Source organism: Rhea pennata, unplaced genomic scaffold (genome assembly GCF_028389875.1).
Source record: "Rhea pennata isolate bPtePen1 unplaced genomic scaffold, bPtePen1.pri scaffold_26, whole genome shotgun sequence".
NCBI classification, from domain to species: domain Eukaryota; kingdom Metazoa; phylum Chordata; class Aves; order Rheiformes; family Rheidae; genus Rhea; species Rhea pennata.
The window spans coordinates 1448992-1469307 of record NW_026907677.1 but is presented as its reverse complement, the minus strand read 5'-3'; the positions used below and the strand labels follow the sequence as shown (position 1 = coordinate 1469307).

General features: G+C 55.1%; 1 protein-coding gene across 1 annotated transcript; it reads right to left on the bottom strand.

Annotated features, from left to right (window-relative positions):
* Positions 1-18609: 18609 nt before the first annotated feature.
* Positions 18610-19545, bottom strand: LOC134154351 (olfactory receptor 14C36-like). The gene has a single exon (XM_062601100.1). The coding sequence runs from the start codon at positions 19543-19545 to the stop codon at positions 18610-18612; it is 936 nt and encodes a 311-aa protein (XP_062457084.1).
* Positions 19546-20316: the final 771 nt, after the last annotated feature.

Below are 20316 nucleotides of genomic sequence, written 5' to 3'. Positions count from 1 at the left end.
CCCATTTCCTAGATTGGAGGGGAATGCTTTTTTTGCCTGTGCTTCCCTCCATTGACTTCCCCGTTAGGAAAGACCTGCTCTCATAACTCAGATTCTTCATTCTCGACCTTGCCGAAAGCCCGGCAGTGTGATTCGTCCTTCTCCTGCATTCCCCTGCAGATGCTATTCTGTCCAATTGGGGGGCAGCCATGAGAAACAGGCAGGTTTTTTTCAGAGTTTCTGAGAGGCAGCTTCTTCTCTGAGCAGTGGAAACGTTTGCTGCCCTTGTGAGCAACGAGATCTTTTGCTTGGCAGCATCTCACATGAGTCTCTCACCTTTGCAGGTGCCAGATATAAGCAATTCAGCCCTCACAGCCATCAGAAAGGTTGCTGCTCAGGCCCTTGCTGGGCCTGGCGTTGTCCTTCCCAAGTGAGTATGTTTGCTTGCTTCTTAGCCTCCAGCTGACCCAGCAAGCAGCTTCTCACTGCGTGTGTGGGAGTGCTGTGCTGCGAGGGTTGGCGAAGGCTGCTCAGGAAGTGATTTGGGACTAACGCCTTCCAACGGCCGGGTCTGCACTGAGTTACTGCATTTCCTACAGCAGTCCTCCACAATCTGGCATATTCTGTATATTCTACTTGGGAAAGGGTGGTGTTCCTAACAGCTCTGGCATGCGCCTGTGTGCCTATGGTGAGCATAATTTGCAAAGGAGGGGCTGCAGTGGAAATGTGGTGCCCTTCCATCACAGCAGAGCCCTTTTTTTCTGTCTCCAGGCTTGAGCTGGAGACTTCCCCTGAGAAGCCGTGTGTGAGAGCTCCAAGGCCACCTCAGAAAGGGAAAGAGGGAAGACCTGATCTCAAAGCTGAGAAAGGTAATGGAGCAGCTGATTCCTGGCCTGTGAGATCCAACGAAGTATCGCAGGCTCTGTTTCCCTCGTGTGAAGTTATGGCCCCAAAGAGTCTCTCGTAGGTCACCAGCACATCCCTGCGAGCCCCACTGTTCCTGGTGTGGACAGGGTAGAGCAGTAGAAAAGCACTCCCACAGGAAAGGGTGTTTTAGGCTAGAAATGAAGAGCTGGACAGGAGCCAGAGTGAGGGAGGGCCTCAGAGTGCCTTGGAAACATGGCTTCAAAGGAATCCCCTTGAGGCTTCACAGGTCTATCACTGACTGGAGCGGTGCTGCACATCACTGCTATACAGATGGCCACCCCGGCGGTGTTCTGAAGGGTTTTCTTGTCTGCTGCTTACAGGGGATGTTCCTACCCTGCGCCTCCTCGTCCGAGAGAGGCAGCCTCCAGCCAGACTAGCGGCTCCTAGTGTGGAGGAAGGCACGGGGGAGCAAGGCAAGGGGAAGGAGCCTCATGACAGGTGAGATGCTTGGAGCTGTGTGTGAGGGTGAGCCTGTAGCCTTGTTGGTCTTGGAGATGCATGTTTCCCTTGGACATCATGGCCCTAGTGACTCTGAATGCCTTTCATCCCATACTGCAACAACTAGTAATCTCTGGCTGGATGGACAGCACAGAGCAAGTGGTTGGGAGAGCCTCCTGTTGGCTTCCTGTTTCTGCTGACACTGCTTCCCGGATGGAGACCCTTGGGAATGTCAAATCCTGCTTCCCAGACACGGGGGCCTTTCCACAATTCCCCATAGCCGAAAGTAAGCAGGATTGTTTCTACCTGCCGACAGCAGGGCTAGGAGTCTAAGGATATGTTGTGAGGCTGAGGAGAGGTCTGCATGCTCTTGTGAAGCCTTTGCAAGAGGGAGGTGTTTGCCTGCCCTTTGGGCCACAGCGCGAGCTGTTTCCAGAGGCCAGGGAGTATGCAGTGAGAGGGGACTCAACAGAGAGGAGCTCTTTCTTGGCCTGGAAAGGATGCTGCCTTGCAAGCAGAAGGGCAGCCCCCCTCTTCCTGCCACCAAGGCCAAGGAGCAGGGGCTGTTCTCACAGTAGTGCCCTTGAAGCCCTTTCCTTCACGTGAAACCTCCTTCTGGGGCTGGCACAAGCCGAGCGTGGCTACACCCTGCTGTCAGGCACCTCTCTGTGTGCCCAGAGCATCCTGAATGCCTGATCAGAGTTGTGGGCTCTGAGATAAGGGGACTGTGTGTGTGTGCAGAGTCTGGGAGAGGCAGGAGGTCTCCAGCGAGAGTGAGAGAGAGCCTCTGCCCCTACTGCCATCAAAGCCTTTCCCAAGCATGTCCCTGGGGCAGGCGAGTTGCAATGAGCAGCGTAGCTGCAGAGGTAGCAGTGCTTGACTCCCTCGATGCCTTTCTCCTGCTTTGAGCCTGGGTGCCCAACTAGAATCCATTTTCCATCCTAAAAACAGAGTGTTTGGGAGCAGTGGCTAAAGGAATTGGGAGGAGCGGGGGCAACGGTGTGTCTTGGAGCCTGTCATTGTTGCTGTGCCTGCTGTTCTCCTTGCTGCATGGAGAGAAAGCCTTGGTGTGGGCAGCCTGAGCTTTGCTAGCTTTCCTTCAGGCATGTTGTGCAGCCTTGCATGACTTGGCAGGGCATGATCTCCACCTCCGATGAGGGCAGTGAGTGGAACCCATGTCCTTTGGCTGCCGAAGGAGGTGCCCATGCTGCGGGCGCGGGATGGAGGCCCAACTCCCCCTGTGCTCATGCCACCTCCCCGCGGTGTCTGTTTGCAGTGTGCTTCAGCCTGAGGAAGTCAGATGGCCAGCTGCACGTGCTGTGAGTGCAGGCCCTCAGAGGGCAGGGAAGGTAGGTGCTGCTGCTTGGGGCCCTTCTTGTGGCAGCCGGAATTGTGGGAAAGCATCGTCCCCTGGGCAGTGGCTGTACCAGAGCCCTTCCCCTGCGCTCCTTTGAGCTCTGAGTGACCTAGTCCAGGGCTTGCTTTCCAAGATGCCAGCTGTGCTCTGCTTTTGCAGCACATCTGTTTCTGCTGCCTTCTCTGTGGACACAGCAGAAGATGCCTGCATGGGGCCCTGTTTCTGGTGGGAAGTTAACTGCTGGGCCTGTGTGGGGTGGAAGCTGGAGAGCTTCTGTTCATGCTCATGTCGATGACGGGGCAGCAGGAAAAAAAAGGTTCTTCAGTCTTGTTCAGATTCATTTCAGGTCTGAATGGGGCGGAGGGGAAGACTTGCAGCAGACAGGGGTCAGCGGAGAGTGTGAGGAATACCCTGCCCTTTACGGGCAGATGTAGCTGCCCCTAGTGTACCTGTGGTGCTCTCTCTCTCCTTAGCTGGACAACACTGCCCATTTCCTAGATTGGAGGGGAATGCTTTTTTTTGCCTGTGCTTCCCTCCATTGACTTCCCCGTTAGGAAAGACCTGCTCTCCTAACTCAGGTTCTTAATTCTCGACCTTGCCGAAAGCCCGGCAGTGTGATTTGTCCTTCTCCTGCATTCCCCTGCAGATGCTATTCTGTCCAATTGGGGGGCAGCCGTGAGAAACAGGCAGGTTTGTTTCAGAGTTTCTGAGAGGCAGCTTCTTCTCTGAGCAGTGGAAACGTTTGCTGCCCTTGTGAGCAGCGAGATCCTTTGCTTGGCAGCATCTCACATGAGTCTCTCACCTTTGCAGGTGCCAGATATAAGCAATTCAGCCCTCACAGCCATCAGAAAGATTGCTGCTCAGGCCGTTGCTGGGCCTGGCGTTGTCCTTCCCAAGTGAGTATGTTTGCTTGCTTCTTAGCCTCCAGCTGACCCAGCAAGCAGCTTCTCACTGCATGTGTGGGAGTGCTGTGCTGCGAGGGTTGGTGAAGGCTGCTCAGGAAGTGATTTGGGAGTAACACTTTCCACTGGCTGGTTCCCAGGGAACTCCAGGTTTGCTCTGGCTTAACCTGAGCTTTGTGTGGCGGTGGGAGGGCGTGGCAGAGGCCGTTTCTGCAGAGCTGTGTCCTGATTCCCTCCTAGCTAAGGGGATGGATCCCTTAAAGGCCTGGCTCATGGAGGCTGTTGTTTGCAGAGGCACTGACAGGAGGATTGGAAAGACTGCAGGGGGTGTGGAGGGCTAGGCTGGAGTTTCAAACAGTGGTGGAAAGGCAGAGGAAAGGAGACTAGTTTCTTCTGCCTGGACGCAAGCGTGGTCAAGAGCTGGGAGACTGCCTCTGGTGGCCTCATGGAGGGTTTGTCTTGGAAAGCTGCCAAAATCTTTCTCATGGGAAAGCCAGGGAAACCCTGGAAGAGTCTGAGAAGGAAGCTCCCGCCCCTCCCAGCACTGGAGGTCTTCACATGGTCACTGCATTTCCTACAACAGTCCTCCAGGATCTGGCATAATCTGCATATTGTACTTAGGGATCGGATGGGCTTCCTAGGAGCTCTGACACGTGTCTGTGTGTCCCTAATGAACATAAGCTGCCAAGGACATGCTGCATGGCAATGTGGTGCCCTTCCTTCAATGTGGAGTCTTTTCCCTATCTCCAGGCTTGAGCTGGTGACTTCCCCCACCAAACCCGCAGTGAGAGCTGTGAAAGAGCCTTGGGAAGAGGAAAAGAGAAGAGACAGTCTCGGTGTTGAGAAAGGTAACAGAGCAGCTGATTGCTGCCAGGGTTTTGCACCTTCTCCTTCTGTCCTCCTTGGCAGGACAGCGGAGCCAAGGCTCCAGTGCAGTGGCTTAGATAGTACGAGGCACTAGATGCAGTTCTGCTCACCCGTGATGGGAAGTCTCCAGTGCCTCCTGCGGGGGTAAGACCCCATGGCAGGCCAACAGTCCCAAGTGAAGCTAGTCCCTTTGAGTTAAACTTTCCCAGGGGACTCGTGCCCTAATGTACACTGCCAAGTACTTTCCATGGGAGAAGGAGGAGAAGAAGGGAGTCCAAGCTGAGGAGAATCCTTGTGAATCGTTCCTTCTGTCTGGAGCAGAATGATAATGGAAGGAGTGCCCTAAGTCAGGACCTATCTCATGGAATCCTAGTACTTTCCTCTGATGGGAAAAGCCACCTAGAGGAGATGGACAAAAGTCCGGTGATGTGTGCCAAGACTTCCTCGGATGTCCAAAGCAGGCAGCTTGACCCTTTGCTTGAAAGTTTTTCATTCAAACTGCCAGACCAGTGCTTTTGGGTTGACTGCCTCATCAGAGAAAATGCAGCCCGTGAGATCCAACGAAGGATCGCAGGCTCTGTTTCCCTCGTGTGAAGTTATGGCCCCAAAGAGTCTCTCGTAGGTCACCAGCACATCCCTGTGAGCCCCACTGTTCCTGGTGTGGACAGGGTAGAGCAGTAGAAAAGCACTCCCACAGGAAAGGGTGTTTTAGGCTAGAAATGAAGAGCTGGACAGGAGCCAGAGTGAGGGAGGGCCTCAGAGTGCCTTGGAAACATGGCTTCAAAGGAATCCCCTTGAGGCTTCACAGGTCTATCACTGACTGGAGCGGTGCTGCACATCACTGCTATACAGATGGCCACCCCGGCGGTGTTCTGAAGGGTTTTCTTGTCTGCTGCTTACAGGGGATGTTCCTGCCGTGTACATCTCCATTCAAGACAAGCAGCCTGCTAGAATGGAAAAAGACATGGGGAAGAGAGTCAAGCGGAAAGAGCCTCATAGCAGGTGAGATGCTTGGAGCTGTGTGTGAGGGTGAGCCTGTAGCCTTGTTGGTCTTGGAGATGCATGTTTCCCTTGGACATCATGGCCCTAGTGACTCTGAATGCCTTTCATCCCATACTGCAACGACTAGTAATCTCTGGCTGGATGGACAGCACAGAGCAAGTGGTTGGGAGAGCCTCCTGTGGGCTTCCTGTTTCTGCTGACACTGCTTCCTGGATGGAGACCCTTGGGAAAGTCAAATCCTGCTTCCCAGACATGGGGGCCTTTCCACAATTCCCCATAGCCGAAAGTAAGCAGGATTGTTTCTACCTGCCGACAGCAGGGCTTGGAGTCTAAGGATATGTTGTGAGGCTGAGGAGAGGTCTGCATGCTCTTGTGAAGCCTTTGCAAGAGGGAGGTGTTTGCCTGCCCTTTGGGCCACAACGCGGGCTGTTTCCAGAGGCCAGGGAGTATGCAGTGAGAGGGGACTCAACAGAGAGGAGCTCTTTCTTGGCCTGGAAAGGATGCTGCCTTGCAAGCAGAAGGGCAGCCCCCCTCTTCCTGCCACCAAGGCCAAGGAGCAGGGGCTGTTCTCACAGTGCCAGATTCACATAGTGCCCTTGAAGCCCTTTCCTTCACGTGAAACCTCTTTCTGGGGCTGGCACAAGCCGAGCGTGGCTACACCCTGCTGTCAGGCACCTCTCTGTGTGCCCAGAGCATCCTGAATGCCTGATCAGAGTTGTGGGCTCTGAGATAAGGGGACTGTGTGTGTATGTGCAGAGTCTGGGAGAGGCAGGAGGTCTCCAGTGAGAGTGAGAGAGAGCCTCTGCCCCTCCTGCCATCAAAGCCTTTCCCAAGCATGTCCCTGGGGCAGGCGAATTACAATGAGCAGCGTAGCTGCAGAGGTAGCAGTGCTTGACTCCCTCAATGCCTTTCTCCTGCTTTGAGCCTGGGTGCCCAACTAGAATCCATTTTCCATCCTGAAAACAGAGTGTTTGGGAGCACTGAGCAGTGGCTAAAGGAATTGGGAGGAGAGGGGGCAACGGTGTGTCTTGGAGCCTGTCACTGTTGCTGTGCCTGCTGTTCTCCTTGCTGCATGGAGAGAAAGCCTTGATGTGGGCAGCCTGAGCTTTGCTCCAGGCATGTTGTGCAGCCTTGCATGACTTGGCAGGGCATGATCTCCACCTCTGATGAGGTCAATTAGTGGAACTCATGTCCTTTGGCTGCAGGAGAAACCATCTTGTGAGCGTGGGGGACAGGCCCAACCGGCACTGTGCTCATGCCACCTCCCCGCGGTGTGTTTTTGCAGTGCGTTTCAGGCCGTCCCAGGGTACTCTACGTGGAGGGCAGCACAAGCCAGGAGGAAGGAAGCCGCTGCATCTGGATGGTCAGCAGTACGTCCTGTGAGTGCAGGCCCTCAGAGGCCAGGGGAGGTAGATGCTGTTGCTTGGGGCCCTCGTTGTGGCTGCCTGCATTGTGGAGAAGCATCATCCTATGGGCAGTGGCTGTACAGGTTCTGCAGTCACTGGCTGCTTTAGGGATGCATTGAGAGCAGCAGCTGAGCGGCTTTGGAAGTAGGGCACAAACCGCTGTGGAATTGTCTTGCAGGTTCAGCACAGAACAGAAACTCTGCCAAGCATTCTGGCCAGCTCAATCCTGTCGCAAAGCAGGAAAGCTAGGAAAGACCTTAAGAAGGTCCTGGACATTGTGGAATGGCGAGAGCTAAATGAAAGCATCACTTACCACATCTCAGCAGGAACGACTGTGACTTTGAAAGATTACTTCTCCTGCAAAGAGGAGAATGCAAAAAGGCTGGCCAAGCAGCAGGGAAGAGAAGAGAAAGAGTACGTATGTGGTAGCTTCAGGGAAAGCTTGGGACATCTGAGTGGCAGTGACCTGCCACGGGGTCAGGCTCCCAGTCCCCGAGCCACCGGCTTGCACAGAGCATCCTATGGCTTTTCCTGACATGGGATTGACTTGGGTTCGGCCCTGACACCAAGCACCTCTCTGTAGCCCCAAGCAAATGCCCAGCACTGCTTTGGAGGGGAAGGGCTGTGGCTGCCAATGGGAGCAGGCGTGGGAGGCCCTGGGGGAGGAGAGAAGCAGGAGGGCTCTCAGCCCGAGTGAGGGAGAGAAGGTGTCGGTGCTTCTGCAGCCACAGTTCAGCAGCAGACAGCCACCCTGGCCTTGTACCAGACTTCCCTTCCATCCCAGGCATAGCTGTTGGGTGCTCAGAAGGGGATTTATTTCAGTGTGGACATGGGTGACTGGAGAATGGAGAAGTCCAAGGCACAGAGCTGTGTCTGTTATTACTGTTCTGGTTTTATATACTTTGCAAGAAACATCCTCTTTTGTATGACAGCCTGTCTTTGTGGCTGGCACAAAAGAGTGCCCAGAACAGGAATACTGCAGGAGTGCTTTACTCCCTTGATAGCTTCCTCCTTCTTTGACCCAGAGTGCCCAGCTAGAATCCATTTTCCATTCCTAAACACAGAGTACTTGAGACCAGTGAGCAGTGGCAAATGGCACTGGCAGGAAAGGGGACAACAGTGTGCCTTGGAGCCTGTCCTTGGAGTTGATTCTGCTGCTCTGCTTGCTGCAAGGAAAGAAAGGCTCCGTGTTGCCATCCTGAGCTTTGCTCAGGTGCTCTCTATCTCATCCATGTGGCCACTGTCAGTCAAAACCACGGGCTTCTCCTGCAGGACTTCCTCCTGCTGCTGAAGCAGGTGCCTGGCTTGGGAGCGCAGAGTGGAGACCTAACTCCCCCTGTGCTCACACCACCTCCCTGCGGTGTCTATTTGCAGTGTGCTTCAGGAGCTCCTGTGGGAATGGGAGGCAGTGGTAGCCGGAAAGGAGCAACCTCCTAAAGCTAGATCGCCACCGAGGTGGGAGGTGAGTGAAGGCCCTCAGAGCGAGGAACTGGTAGGTGCTGCTGCTTGGGGCCCTTCCTGTGGCAGCCGGAATTGTGGGAAAGCATCGTCCCCTGGGCAGTGGCTGTACCAGAGCCCTTCCTCTGCGCTCCTCTGAGCCCTGAGTGTCTTTGTCTGGGGCTTGCTTTCCAAGATTCTGGTTGTGCTCTGGTTTTGCAACACATCTGTTGCTACTGCCTTCTCTGTGGACACAGCAGAAGATGCCTGCATGGGGCCCTGTTTCTGGTGGGAAGTTAACTGCTGGGCCTGTGTGGGGTGGAAGCTGGAGAGCTTCTGTTCATGCTCATGTCAATGACGGGGCAGCAGGAAAAAAAGGATCCTTCAGTCTTGTTCAGATTCACTTCAGGTCTGAATGGGGCGGAGGGAAGACTTGCAGCAGACAGGGGTCAGAGGAGAGGGTGAGAAGTAACCTGCACTTTAGGGGCAGACATACCTGGTGTACCTGTGGTGCTCTTTCTCTCCTTAGCTGGACAAGGGGGGAAGACTCGAGGCAGACAGGGGTCAGGGGAGAATGTGAGGAATAACCTGCCCTTCAGGGAAAAAGAGACCCACTGCACACATGCTGCCCTCTCCCTCCCTAGCTGGACAGCGTTGCAGGTTTCTTACTCTGCAAGTGGCAATTCCCTCAGCTCACTTATGCTGCCAGGAGAGATCAGAGCCTGAGGGAGAAGTGCCAGTGGGAAAGACCATGAGCCCTGGTCAAGCTGTGACATAGGCTGGGGCCTGTTGTGGGGCTTCTCACTGTTCTCCAGCTTGGGCTGCAGCGTTGCTACCCTGGGGCAGCAGTTGCCGTTTGGGGTGCCTGAGGGCAGGCGAAACCAAAAGGGGCTGGTGACTGCACAGGTCCTGCAGTCACTGGCTGCTTTAGGGATGCATTGAGAACAGCAGCTGAGTGGCTCTGGAAGTGGGGCACAGACCTGTGTGGAATTGTCTTGCAGGTTGAGCAGAGACCGGAGAGCCAGGAAACCATTGAGGGCAGCTCAAGCCTGTCGCAAAGTAGCAAATCAAGTGCGACTAGTGAGAAGCCACCTGTAGAAATGCCCAGCATTCAGGAAGTTGTCAAGTACGACTTTGGAACGGGGAAGGAAGTCGTCGTGAATGTTTATTACTCCTGCGTAGAGGAGGAGGCAAAAAGGCTGGCTGAGGAACGGGAGGCCACACTAGACATGGTACGTATGTGCCAGCTCCAGGAAAACCTGAGACATCTGAGTGGCAGTGGCCCACCACGGGGTCAGGCTCCCAGTCCCCGAGCCACCAGCTTGCACAGAGCATCCTATGGCTTTTCCTGACATGGGATTGACTTGGGTTCGGCCCTGACACCAAGCACCTCTCTGTAGCCCCAAGCAAATGCCCAGCACTGCTTTGGAGGGGAAGGGCTGTGGCTGCCAATGGGAGCAAGCGTGGGAGGCCCTGGGGGAGGAGAGAAGCAGGAGGGCTCTCAGCCCGAGTGAGGGAGAGAAGGTGTCAGTGCTTCTGCAGCCACAGTGCAGCAGCAGACAGCCACCCTGGCCTTGTACCAGACTTCCCTTCCATCCCAGGCATAGCTGCTGGGTGCTCAGAGGAGGATTGCAGTGCGGGACCTAGAAATCGCACCAGCGTTTGTTTGCAACCTCTCCCTGAATGCTGAAGCCAAGGCACAGGTTCACTCCCAGCCTCTGCCCCCGTGCACCCAGGCTGAGGAGCTGCTTATGCGACCCTGTTTGGACACAGGGGCGGTGAGCATGGACACACCATCAGAAGCCCATCCAAAGATACGTGGCCTGGACAAGCCTGCACTGTGCCTCTGCCTTTCGCCCTGTGCATAACACAGCCTCTTCCTTTCTCACTTCTTAGCCCTGTGAAGAAGAGCAGTATCCAGAGACAGAAGAAGAAGAAGAAGAAGAAGAAGAAGAAGAAGAAGAAGAAGAAGAATCTCTGCCTGTCAGCTGGGCCAGCACATCTCCAAGCTGCTCATCAACAGCTATGGGTGAAGACCAGCCCATTGAAACAAACCCTGAAGAAGGTCTTGCCAGCATGCAGGGTGAAGACAACGCCACGACTCCCAGCCCCCAAAGCAGCCTCCACAGTGAGGCAGAGGAGGAAGAACCTAAAGAATAAATGTGGCATCTCCCAGCACAGTTGAGATCAGCTGCCAATGCTTATTCTCCTGGGGGCTGGGCACTGGTGCCATCACTTGGGGCTGGCGCACGGCTCCTTTCATAGAGTCTTCAGGGCTGGCTGGAAGGATGTGGTGCCGACATAACAACCTTGAGTGGCTTGGCCATGGATCTGGCCTGTTCTGACCTGGCTGGCTGCTGCTCTCAGGAGCCACAGAGGTGAGGAGCGATGCTGGGTCTGCCTGGCTGGTGGCACTGGGGCCAGCCAGCTCTGAGTGCTGTAAGGCTGTAAGGGTGGGTGAGAAGGGCAGCAGCATGGCCCACTGTGCCTAGGGCCACAGAGGCCAGAGAGGTGCCCCAGCCCTCCTGGGGGCAGAGATGCTTGTCAGCACCTGCTGCCAGGCCCTGCCTGGCCTCACCCCAGGGGCCCAGGGGCCCCTAGGTGCTTGCCTCTCCTTGGGGCCTGGCTGGCACAGACAGCCCATTCCCAGGGGCCAGGAGCTTTCCCCCGGGAGCAGCAGCCTCCATGGCGCCTGTGGGAGCAGGGGAGGAGACCCAGCGCTCCTGCCAAATGCAGTGTTGGGCTGTGGGAGCACTGAGACAGAGCCGTGGTCCTCTGTGGCTCAGACAGCCTCTGCTGGCAGTGCCTGCCCTGGGCTTGGGCTTAGGCTCTGCCAGCGCAAGGGCTGGAGCTAGCTGCAGCTGCGTTTGCTGGAGAGGAAGCAGCTTTAACTGCTTCTGATTTCTTAGGAGTAGGAAGGGTGAAGCTAGAGCTGCCAGGAGACTAGAGCCCCGCAAGCTGTAAAAATGTAGCCAAGTATTTCCACAGCTGGAGCATGCATGCCCATGAGGGCTGGAAAAGCAGCTGTTCCCCACACTGCTGTCAGGGCAGGAACTCCATTCAGACATGCTGACGAAAGCGTGGATGAGCTCTGGCCCCGGCGCCTGGCTCTAGAGGAGTGCTGTGTGCCTGAGACATGGGTCTCCTGCCTGGCCCAGGTGCCAGGTCCAGCCTCTGAGCAGCCTGCCACTGCCCCTGGGGCAGGACCTGCCCTGCAGGACCTGATGGGCAAGCAGCAGGCACATTGCTGTTGCTTATGCTTGCAAGGTCACTTCTGCCTCACAAGCTGACAGGCTAAAACAGCAGCAACACTGCTTCTGTTTGAGCTGCTGAGGTCACTTGTGCTGCAGTGTCTCCCAGGCCCACAGCACGCACATGACTTTTATGCTGACAGCAAGGTCACGGCTGCCTCAGTACCTGAAGGCCAGTATGAGGCAGTTGTCCCTGGACTTGAGGAGAGCAAACATTGCCTTCTTCAGGGACCTGCTTGGGAGAATCCCATGGGATAGGTCCTAAAAGGAAGAGGGGAAAGTGGAAGAAAGCTGGTTAACATGCAAGGAGCTCCTCCTCCAAGCTCAGGAGTGGTCCACCCCAAGGAGCAAGAAGTCGAGCAAAGCGGACACAAGACCTGCATGCACGAGCAGGGAGCTCCTGGCAAAACTCCAACATAACAGGGAGTACATAGAAGGTGGAAGCAGGGACAGGTAGCCTGGGAGGAAAACAGTCACAATGTCCCAGGACACACAGACGGGGCCTAGGCCCATCTGGAGTTTAATCGGGTGAGGGATGTCAAAGCCAACAAGAAGGGCTTCTAGAAATACATCTGTAACAAAAGGTTGCTGAATGGGCCAAGGGCCCTGGCAACAGAGGACACAGAAAAGGCAGAGAGCCTGAGTGCTGCCTTTGCCTCAGGTTTTACTCCTCACATCGGCAGTAAAACTTCACTGCTCAGACCAGCCCTCAGCAATCCTAGGCCCTGGAGAACACGGGGAAAGTCTGGAGAAAGGAAGACTTTCCCTTGCTGGAGGAGGATCAGGTTAGCAGTCACTTCAGCACACTGGACATCTACAAGTCCATGGGCCCTGACATGGACATCCATCCAGGAGTGCTGAGGAAGCTGGCCAATGTCATTGCAAGGCCACTCTCAAGCATCTGCAAAAGGGCAAGGTGATCAGGAGAGGTGCCCGAGGGCTGGAAGAAAGCCAGTGTCACTCCAGTCTTCAGAAAGGGCAACAAAGAGGACCCAGGGAGCTACAGGCCAGTCAGCCTCACCTCCATCCCTGGAAAGGTGATGGAGCAGCTCTTCCAGGACACCATTTCCAAGCACATGAAGAGCAAGAAGGTGATATTGACCAGCAGCAGTCAGCATGGATTCACCATGGGGAAATCATACTTAACCAACCTGATAGCCTCCTATGATGGAATGACTGGCTGGGGAGATGAGGGGAGAGCAGTGGATGTTGTCTCCCTTGACTCCAGCAAGGCTTTTGGCACTGTCTCCCGTAACATTCTCGTAGGCAAGCTGAGGAAGTATGGGCAAGAGGAGTAGGCAGTGAGGTGGACTGAAAACTGGCCCAGTGGCAGAGCTCAGAGGGCAGAGCGCAAAGTCTAGCTGGAAGCCAGCAGCGTCCGCTGGGGTCAGTACAGGGGCCAGTCTTGTTCAGCTTATTCATGACCCGGATGATGGGTCAGAGCTCACCCTCAGCAAGTGTGCTAATGATACAAGTTTGCTGAGCAGGCTTTGATGCTATTCAGGGGGACCTCGACAGGCTGGAGAAACAGGCAGAGAGGAACCTCATGAAGTTCAATAAAGCAAATGCAGGGTCCTGCACCTAGGGAGGAATAACCCCATGCTCTACTACAGGCTCCACTGGGAAGCAGTGCCGCAGAAAAGGACCTGGCGGACACCAAGCTGACCACGAGCCAGCAAGGTGCCCCTGTGCCAAAGGCAACTAAAGGTATCCTGGGTTGCCTTAGGAAGAGCATTGCAGGCAGGTCGACAGAGGTGATCCTCCCCCCCTGCTCAGCCCTGCTGAGGCCACACCAGCAGTACTGAGTCCAGTTCCACATTCCCAGGTATGAGAGATGGAGCTACTGGAGCAAGCCCAGTGAATAGCCACTAACAGGCAAAAAATGGAAACACAGGAAGATCTAACTCTAATCATGGTGATCTTGCTTCCCTTTAGCCCTTCCCGGCTTGTCACACTGCAATAGCTTGTGTGTCATGAGTACGCCTCAAAGTGCACGAGTGACACTTTCTCCTCTGGTGGCATTCCTGTATTTCACACCTCGTACAGCTTCACCTGAAGCCTGCGTATGCCAAGTGACAGCTGGGCATAGAAGAAGCTGAGCACAAGAAAGAGGTTTTCGACTCTGCTTGCTCTTGTTCTGGGCACCGGCCTGTTCAGGTTGGGCTGCCTCTGTCAAGGTTTGCTCACTTGAAAAAGATGCAAAGCAAAGAGATAAGTGAGAGTGTGTGTGTGTGTGTGCGCGCGTGCATGCGTGTGGAGGGACGGGGGAGGGGAGGGAGATGCAGGGCAGGAGGTTGGAATTGCAAAGGTGCAGAAAGCAGAGACCTGAAGAAAGGGAGCTATGAACAAAGTTGCACAGGATGCTGCTCTCCTGCTATAGGCAAAGCAGGCAACGGAGAGCGAGAAGACAAAAGACACTTTTCCCTTCCCTTAAAATTTGTCAGGCAATAGTTTGTAATTGATCCATGGTATTAGCTTCTCATGGACATGGACACACAACTCAGGGGCATGATTTCACTTGGACTTAGACAAGTACAAGGGGAGAGGGCAGCGGGAAGATGCTATGACCTGGCTCTGCAGCACACTGCAGGGCAGGGGTCTCGTGACATGTAAATGACCATGATGACGATCAAGCCCACCTGCCGAAGGTCAGTGCTGTGGCTAAGCTCTTTTCCCCCTGTTAGGGTGGTCAGGAGGGGACATTAGCGGGTGGTGTCACAGTCAGCTGAGGGGCATGGGAAACCATGCTGCCACAGCACGTGGCCCTTCCTCTACAGTCCTGCGCTCCTGCTGTCACAGGATGGCTGGTCTGTGCTGAGAGGGATTTCTGGCTGGAAACAAGCCCCGGGGAGGATGAAGAGGGTCACAGGGGAGGAGAACTGCTGCTTCCAGGCCTTGCCTGGACCCACAGCAGCTGGCAGACACATCCTGAAGCCGTGAACATGGAGAGAGTTCTAGCCTGGGGGTTGTCACATTGCATTAGGCAGGAGACACTGGCAATATTGGCAGTGCCTGGTGGGGCACAACCGTCCCCTCCATCAGCTGGTGCCAGCAATCTGCTGTCCTTCCTGGAGGGAAGGTCCTCCTAACACAAATCCTCCTTCGGCCCTCACACACCAGCTCTCCTCTCCTCTTCACCTTCCTTCTGGCGAGGACACACAGGTCACTCCTTCTCCCATAGCCCAAGACCATTGCAAATTCCTGCCCTGCCCTCCAGCTCACCTGCAGCCACTCGCACGCTCACTGGCACTGCATCTGAGGACACTCAGGTCTGTCCTGCAGCCATCAGCACAGCTACTCAGCACTGCTGGCCCCACACACAGCCTGCCAGTCTCCCAAGAAAGCCCTCCTCCAGCACCCCTCCAACACCACACAAAGCCAGGCAGGACACACTTTAGTCCCTTGAGCCTCACAAAAGTCCCATTGAGCAGGAGAAAGGCATTTGCAGAGTAAGACCCCATGGAGGTGAGCAATGTACATGGGCAGTAGAAACACAACCCTCATCCCCCTGGAAACTCCTGCTCCTCCTGGGGCTCAAGTTTCAGCCCTGCATCTTCCACGGGGACAGATGGGTGGGGGGCTGGGAGGGTAGGAGCTGCCTTGGGGCAGGGGCTGTCAGCAGGAAGGCTCCTGGTCTCAGGACTAGAGGCAAAATCTGAGTCCTGGCTCTCCCCAGAGCCCCCAGAGTCACCCCTGCCCTGCCCCACTGCTTCAGGGATGTGCTGGTGACTCCATCCCCGCCACCATCAGCAGCAGTGGTATTATTCCCTCACATCTACACTAGGGATCCAGGCCCCTCCCACAACTGCTTCCCAGCTCCATACATGGGGCCCCAGCACAAGTGCTCCAGTCTGGAGTGGAGCCAAAATATCCCCAGCCCCAGGATGTGCTACTGCCCACAGAGGGCCTGTGCAGGCCTTAGGGCTGGAGGAGCTCCCAGCCCAGCATGGGGATGTGCTGCCATGGGAGAGGGTGCTGGTGACAGCCTCTGCCTCCCTCCTCTCCTGGAGGCCAAGATCCTGCTGTTTGCAGTACTGCAGAGCTCTGGCTGTTCCCAGCAGGGAGCCCAACTTTGCCCTGCCCATGCTGGGGGATGGAGGGGGCTCACACAACCCCACTGCTGGGCTGTGGCTTGGCTGCCAGGGCAGAGGAGAGCTGCCCCTCCCGGGACCCAGGGCTGAAACCCTCCTGCGAAGCAGAGCCAGCTCTGGGCAGCACTGGGGCTGCGGGGGTTATCGTCTGCCTCCTCGAGAGAGGCACCAGACTCTGGGCAGACGTGTCTGGCTTTGTCTCCCGGCCTGATGGTGACTGCCGCGGGGGAGAGGTGAGCTGTGCTGGGGCAGCTTGGCAGGGAGAGGAGAGCTGCCAGCAGTCATATGGCCTCATGCTTTCCTGTGACTGGGAAGGCTGAAATCAGTAAATGAGTGGAGGATGGAGGCGTAAGTGGCAGGGTGAGGGGGAGGACAAAAGTGAGGAAGGAAAAAGTAGCAATGGGGAAAGTAGGGAATACAAATCACAGCTTAGGAAGGAAAAATTAACACCAGGAAAAAAAGCTGTTCCCAGAAACAGCCCGTTATTCCCTCGCTGGGGCTCATCAAGAGATCAAAGCTTTTTCTGTAAGTGCACAAACCACAGCCCACGAGACCTCAGCAGTCCGCACCATGCTCTCCCTGCAGCAGCACCCAAGCCAGGAAGACAGTGGTTTCTCTCTGGGCTTGCTTCCCCAAGCAGGCTCACAGCACATAGCCACTGTGCCAGCTCCAGCCTCACACCTGCTCCCAGGGATGGGGCTGCAGGGGCTGCTCCTGCTGCCTTTGCAGACACAGGTGCCACAAACAGGTCCTAGAGGTGGCCTTTTCCCCGCAGGTGACCAAAACACTCCTGGGCCCCTCTACTCAGGGCCAGGCAGGGGAACAGGGGTCCCCTGTGCACCAGAGTCCCAGTGCTCACAGCTCACAGCACCACTGCAGCCCAGGGCCATCAGCACTTGGGACCTCTCTGTCTCTCTCTAACTCCTATCCACCACACACTACCATTTATGCAAAACAGCACACACCTCTCATTGCAGTTTCTCATTAGTGGTATGGCATCTCACACCATCCCACTGCGCTGCTATTGCATACCTTCATGCATTTCAGAGCCATTAAACCTTCACATTTGGTAAGGTATTGTACTTTTCTACTCACTGAGTGGCTTGCAGCTCCTTCACTGCCCAGCCTGCTGCCCAGGACAGCACCAGAGCCCTGACCCTGTAGTACCTCCAGTAGCTCCTGCTGCCCCAGGCAGAGCGCACTCTGATCTGAGATGGTGCTCAAACTTGTTTCTTGCACTCATTTTCTCTCTCTGAGCTCTGTCCTGCTTGTCTCCTGGGATGTCCCTGCTCCCCAGAGAGTCTTTCCCCAGGTGACTGGGTCTGTGCTGACCTGCACAGCAGTTCATGCACCCCTCCCCTCTGCTCCTCACAGGGTCTTGCACTACTGCTACACTGCAGTGCTATCAGATGGTGGGATTACAGCGCCGTGGGGTGACCCCTGACTCCTCACTGGCTGTGCTGGTTGGGGTAGGAAGGAGAACCAGACAGACATGGCTCAACACCACCGACACTGCTAGCACGTGTTTGTGCTCATGGATGTGCTGAGAGTGATCCCAGGGTGTTTGCAATGGCAGCAGATGTGTTTTTGTGTGCCCTAGCTCTGGCCTGTGGTGTTACATGAGAGTGCATGGATCACTCTCCAGCCCCCTTTCCCTAGGTGTCCTGGGTCCCCACTGCTTCTGCAGGGATTGCAGAGCCCTCCTTTCCTATGCATACCTGGGTATAGGGCTTTATGTGACTCCACCATGAAACATCCCTCACTTTGTGAGGCTCCACTCCCTGCCCACCCCTGAGGCACACACTCTTCCTAGAGATCCCCCGAGCTCTCCTGGTGGCCAGCTTCCTTTCCAGAAGGATGGCATCTGTGAGCAGCCCCAGACAGGCATCACAGAGACCACTCACCATCTCTGCTTGCACTGGTCACCACGAAAGGAGCCCCAAATCCAGCCCTCGGTCCCTGGTGGATCACACTGGGCCTCTGAGCTCATCCTGCTGGGCCCATGGAGTTCACAAGCAGGACAGCAGGCCCTTTTGTGCTGCAACCCTTGGGTGTGTTTTTTACTCTCCTTTCTGAAGAAAGGCAAGACTCACGGCACAGCACGCAGGAGATCCCCTTTTATTACAAAACGTTATTTGGGACCCCAGGTCTGACATAAAGGTGCCCATTGCCTCGTCCTGCCTGTGCTCACAGGAATGCACGGGGAAGCATAACCGTACCACCACCACATTAGGAGAGCTCTTAGGTTGTATATACACACTAGAGCACAGCAGCACAGTGTGGCAATGAAGAGAACAGCTCCGAACAGAGAAAATCCTGCTGTTGTTGGGCAGACGTGTTTCCAGGAAAGCTGCAGCCCCCATGTGACAGCTGCAGGGAGGAAATACTTGCTGTGGTAGAGGGAGAATGGTCCTGCGGAGCATAGGGTCTGTCCCCACAGGCTGCATCCAGACGCTCCTCCACTTCTGCTCTGTGCACTGCAGCCCTGTAGAGGGAAGGGACTGACCCACTGTGATAGCTGCCTGCCACCCTTGCAGAAGAGGCATGTGAGATCACACTCTGACTGTGGCCAGGGGAGTTGAGCTCTCCTAATGCACATGGGACCCATGCTGTCAACCCATCTGTACTTGCGCAAGCCTGACTCTTCCCCCCGAGCTCCTTTGGTATCACTGCTGAAAGAGACACTGCAGTGGGAAACTCTCCTCGTTGCACTGGGGCATCCGAGGGAGCTCAGACTAGTATGCCTTTGAGGTTCCCTCCTCCCTGCTGATGAAGGGGGAAGCCTGGCTTCCTCCTTCAGCACAGTCGCTGGGTCAGATTCAAATGAGAGTTTCCAGAGGACAAGTAGCACTTTTATTTTTTTTTACAGGAGTGTAAATAATAAAAAATTGAATAACACATAGCTTTGATGCCAAATACGCTGGAAATGGGAAGGAGGTGCACATAGGGCAGTTACTGCTCCCGACATTGTACCCACCTGATCTGCTTCCTCACTGCATCTTGCAGCTCCTTGTTCCTCATGCTGTAGAAGAGCGGGTTTACTGTTGGAGGCACAACAGAGTACAGAACTGCCATCACCAGATCCAGAGATGGGGAGGAGATGGAGGGCGGCTTCAGATGGGCAAACGTAATAGTGCTGACAAAGAGGGAGACCACAGCCAGGTGAGGGAGGCACATGGAAAAGGCTTTGTGTCGGCCCTGCTCAGATGGGATCCTCAGCACAGCAGTGAAGATCTCCACATAAGACAGCACAGTGAAAACAAAACACCCAGAGACTAAACAGGCACTAACCACAATAAGCCTCACTTCCCTGAGGCTGGTGTCTGAGCAGGAGAGCTTGAGGATCTGGGCAATTTCACAGAAGAACTGCTCTAGGATGTTGCCTTGGCAGAGTGGTATTGAAAATGTGTTAGCAGTGTGCAGGACAGCACAGAGAAAACCACTGGCCCAGGCAGCTGCTGCCATTTTGACACAAGCTCTGCTGCCCATGAGGGTCCCATAGTGCAAGGGTCTGCAGATGGCAATATAGCGGTCATAGGCCATGGCAGTGAGAAGAAAATACTCAGCAAAAATGAAAAGGACAAGAAAAAAGAGCTGGGCAGCACATCCTGAGTAGGAAATGGCTCTGGTGTCCCACAGGGAATTGGCCATGGATTTGGGGACAGTGGTGGAGATGGTGCCAAGGTCAAGGATGGAGAGGTTGAGGAGGAAGAAGTACATAGGGGTGTGGAGGCGGTGGTTGCAGGCTATGGTTGTGATGATGAGGCCATTGCCCAGGAAGGCAGCCAGGTAGATGCCCAAGAAGAACGCAAAGTGCAGGAGCTGCAGCTCCCGCGTGTTGGCAAATGCCTGGAGGAGGAACCTGTTGAAGGAGCTGCTGTTGGACATTTGCTCCCCCTACGCATGGGGGATCGTCCAAAAAGACAAGACATAGACAAGTTAGGACAGAATTCTCTGGGCCAAACTTTCTATTTCTTAGTACTCTGCCCCTCCAAAAACATGTATCACCTGTCCCCACCTTGGTTTGCAGCCCAGCCAGATATCCCACAGTCAAATGGTTAAAGGTCCTAAGGATGGGATGTTCTGAAGAGAGAATTGGCTCATTGCTAGCCCCTCTCCCCTGCTCCTCCCCCCGCCCCAGCACTGCCCAGAGCCCCAGAAGCTGGAGGGGGACTTGATTACCTTTCTCAAATATACATCTCTATGGCAGGACCTGCAGGGTCAGTGTCTGAATTGCATCTCAAACGTTCCTGCCCAGGGAGTCCAAGTGGAAGGACAAGAACAGCATAGACAGGTAGGGAAATACAGGGCAGTATCGTGGCATTTCTTCTGAGGGAGGCAGGAACATGGAGACTCAGGGGAACACTCAGGGTTTTCTCCTCTCCTGGGTGTCCATCAGCCAAGGAAAAACCTCATGCCATGGATCCTACAGGCTTGAGGGCAGAGAGCTGGAACAGGTTGCCCAGAGGGGTTGTGTTTGTGGAGTCTCCTTTTCTGGAGATACTTAAAACCCGCCTGGATGCAATCCTGTCTAATATGCTGTAGGTGACCCTGCTTGAGCAGGGAGGTTGGACTAGATGATCTCCAGAGGTCCCTTCCCACCTTACCCATTCTGTGATTTGGTGAGCTGATGGGTGAGAAGAGGAGATGTTGAAGTCT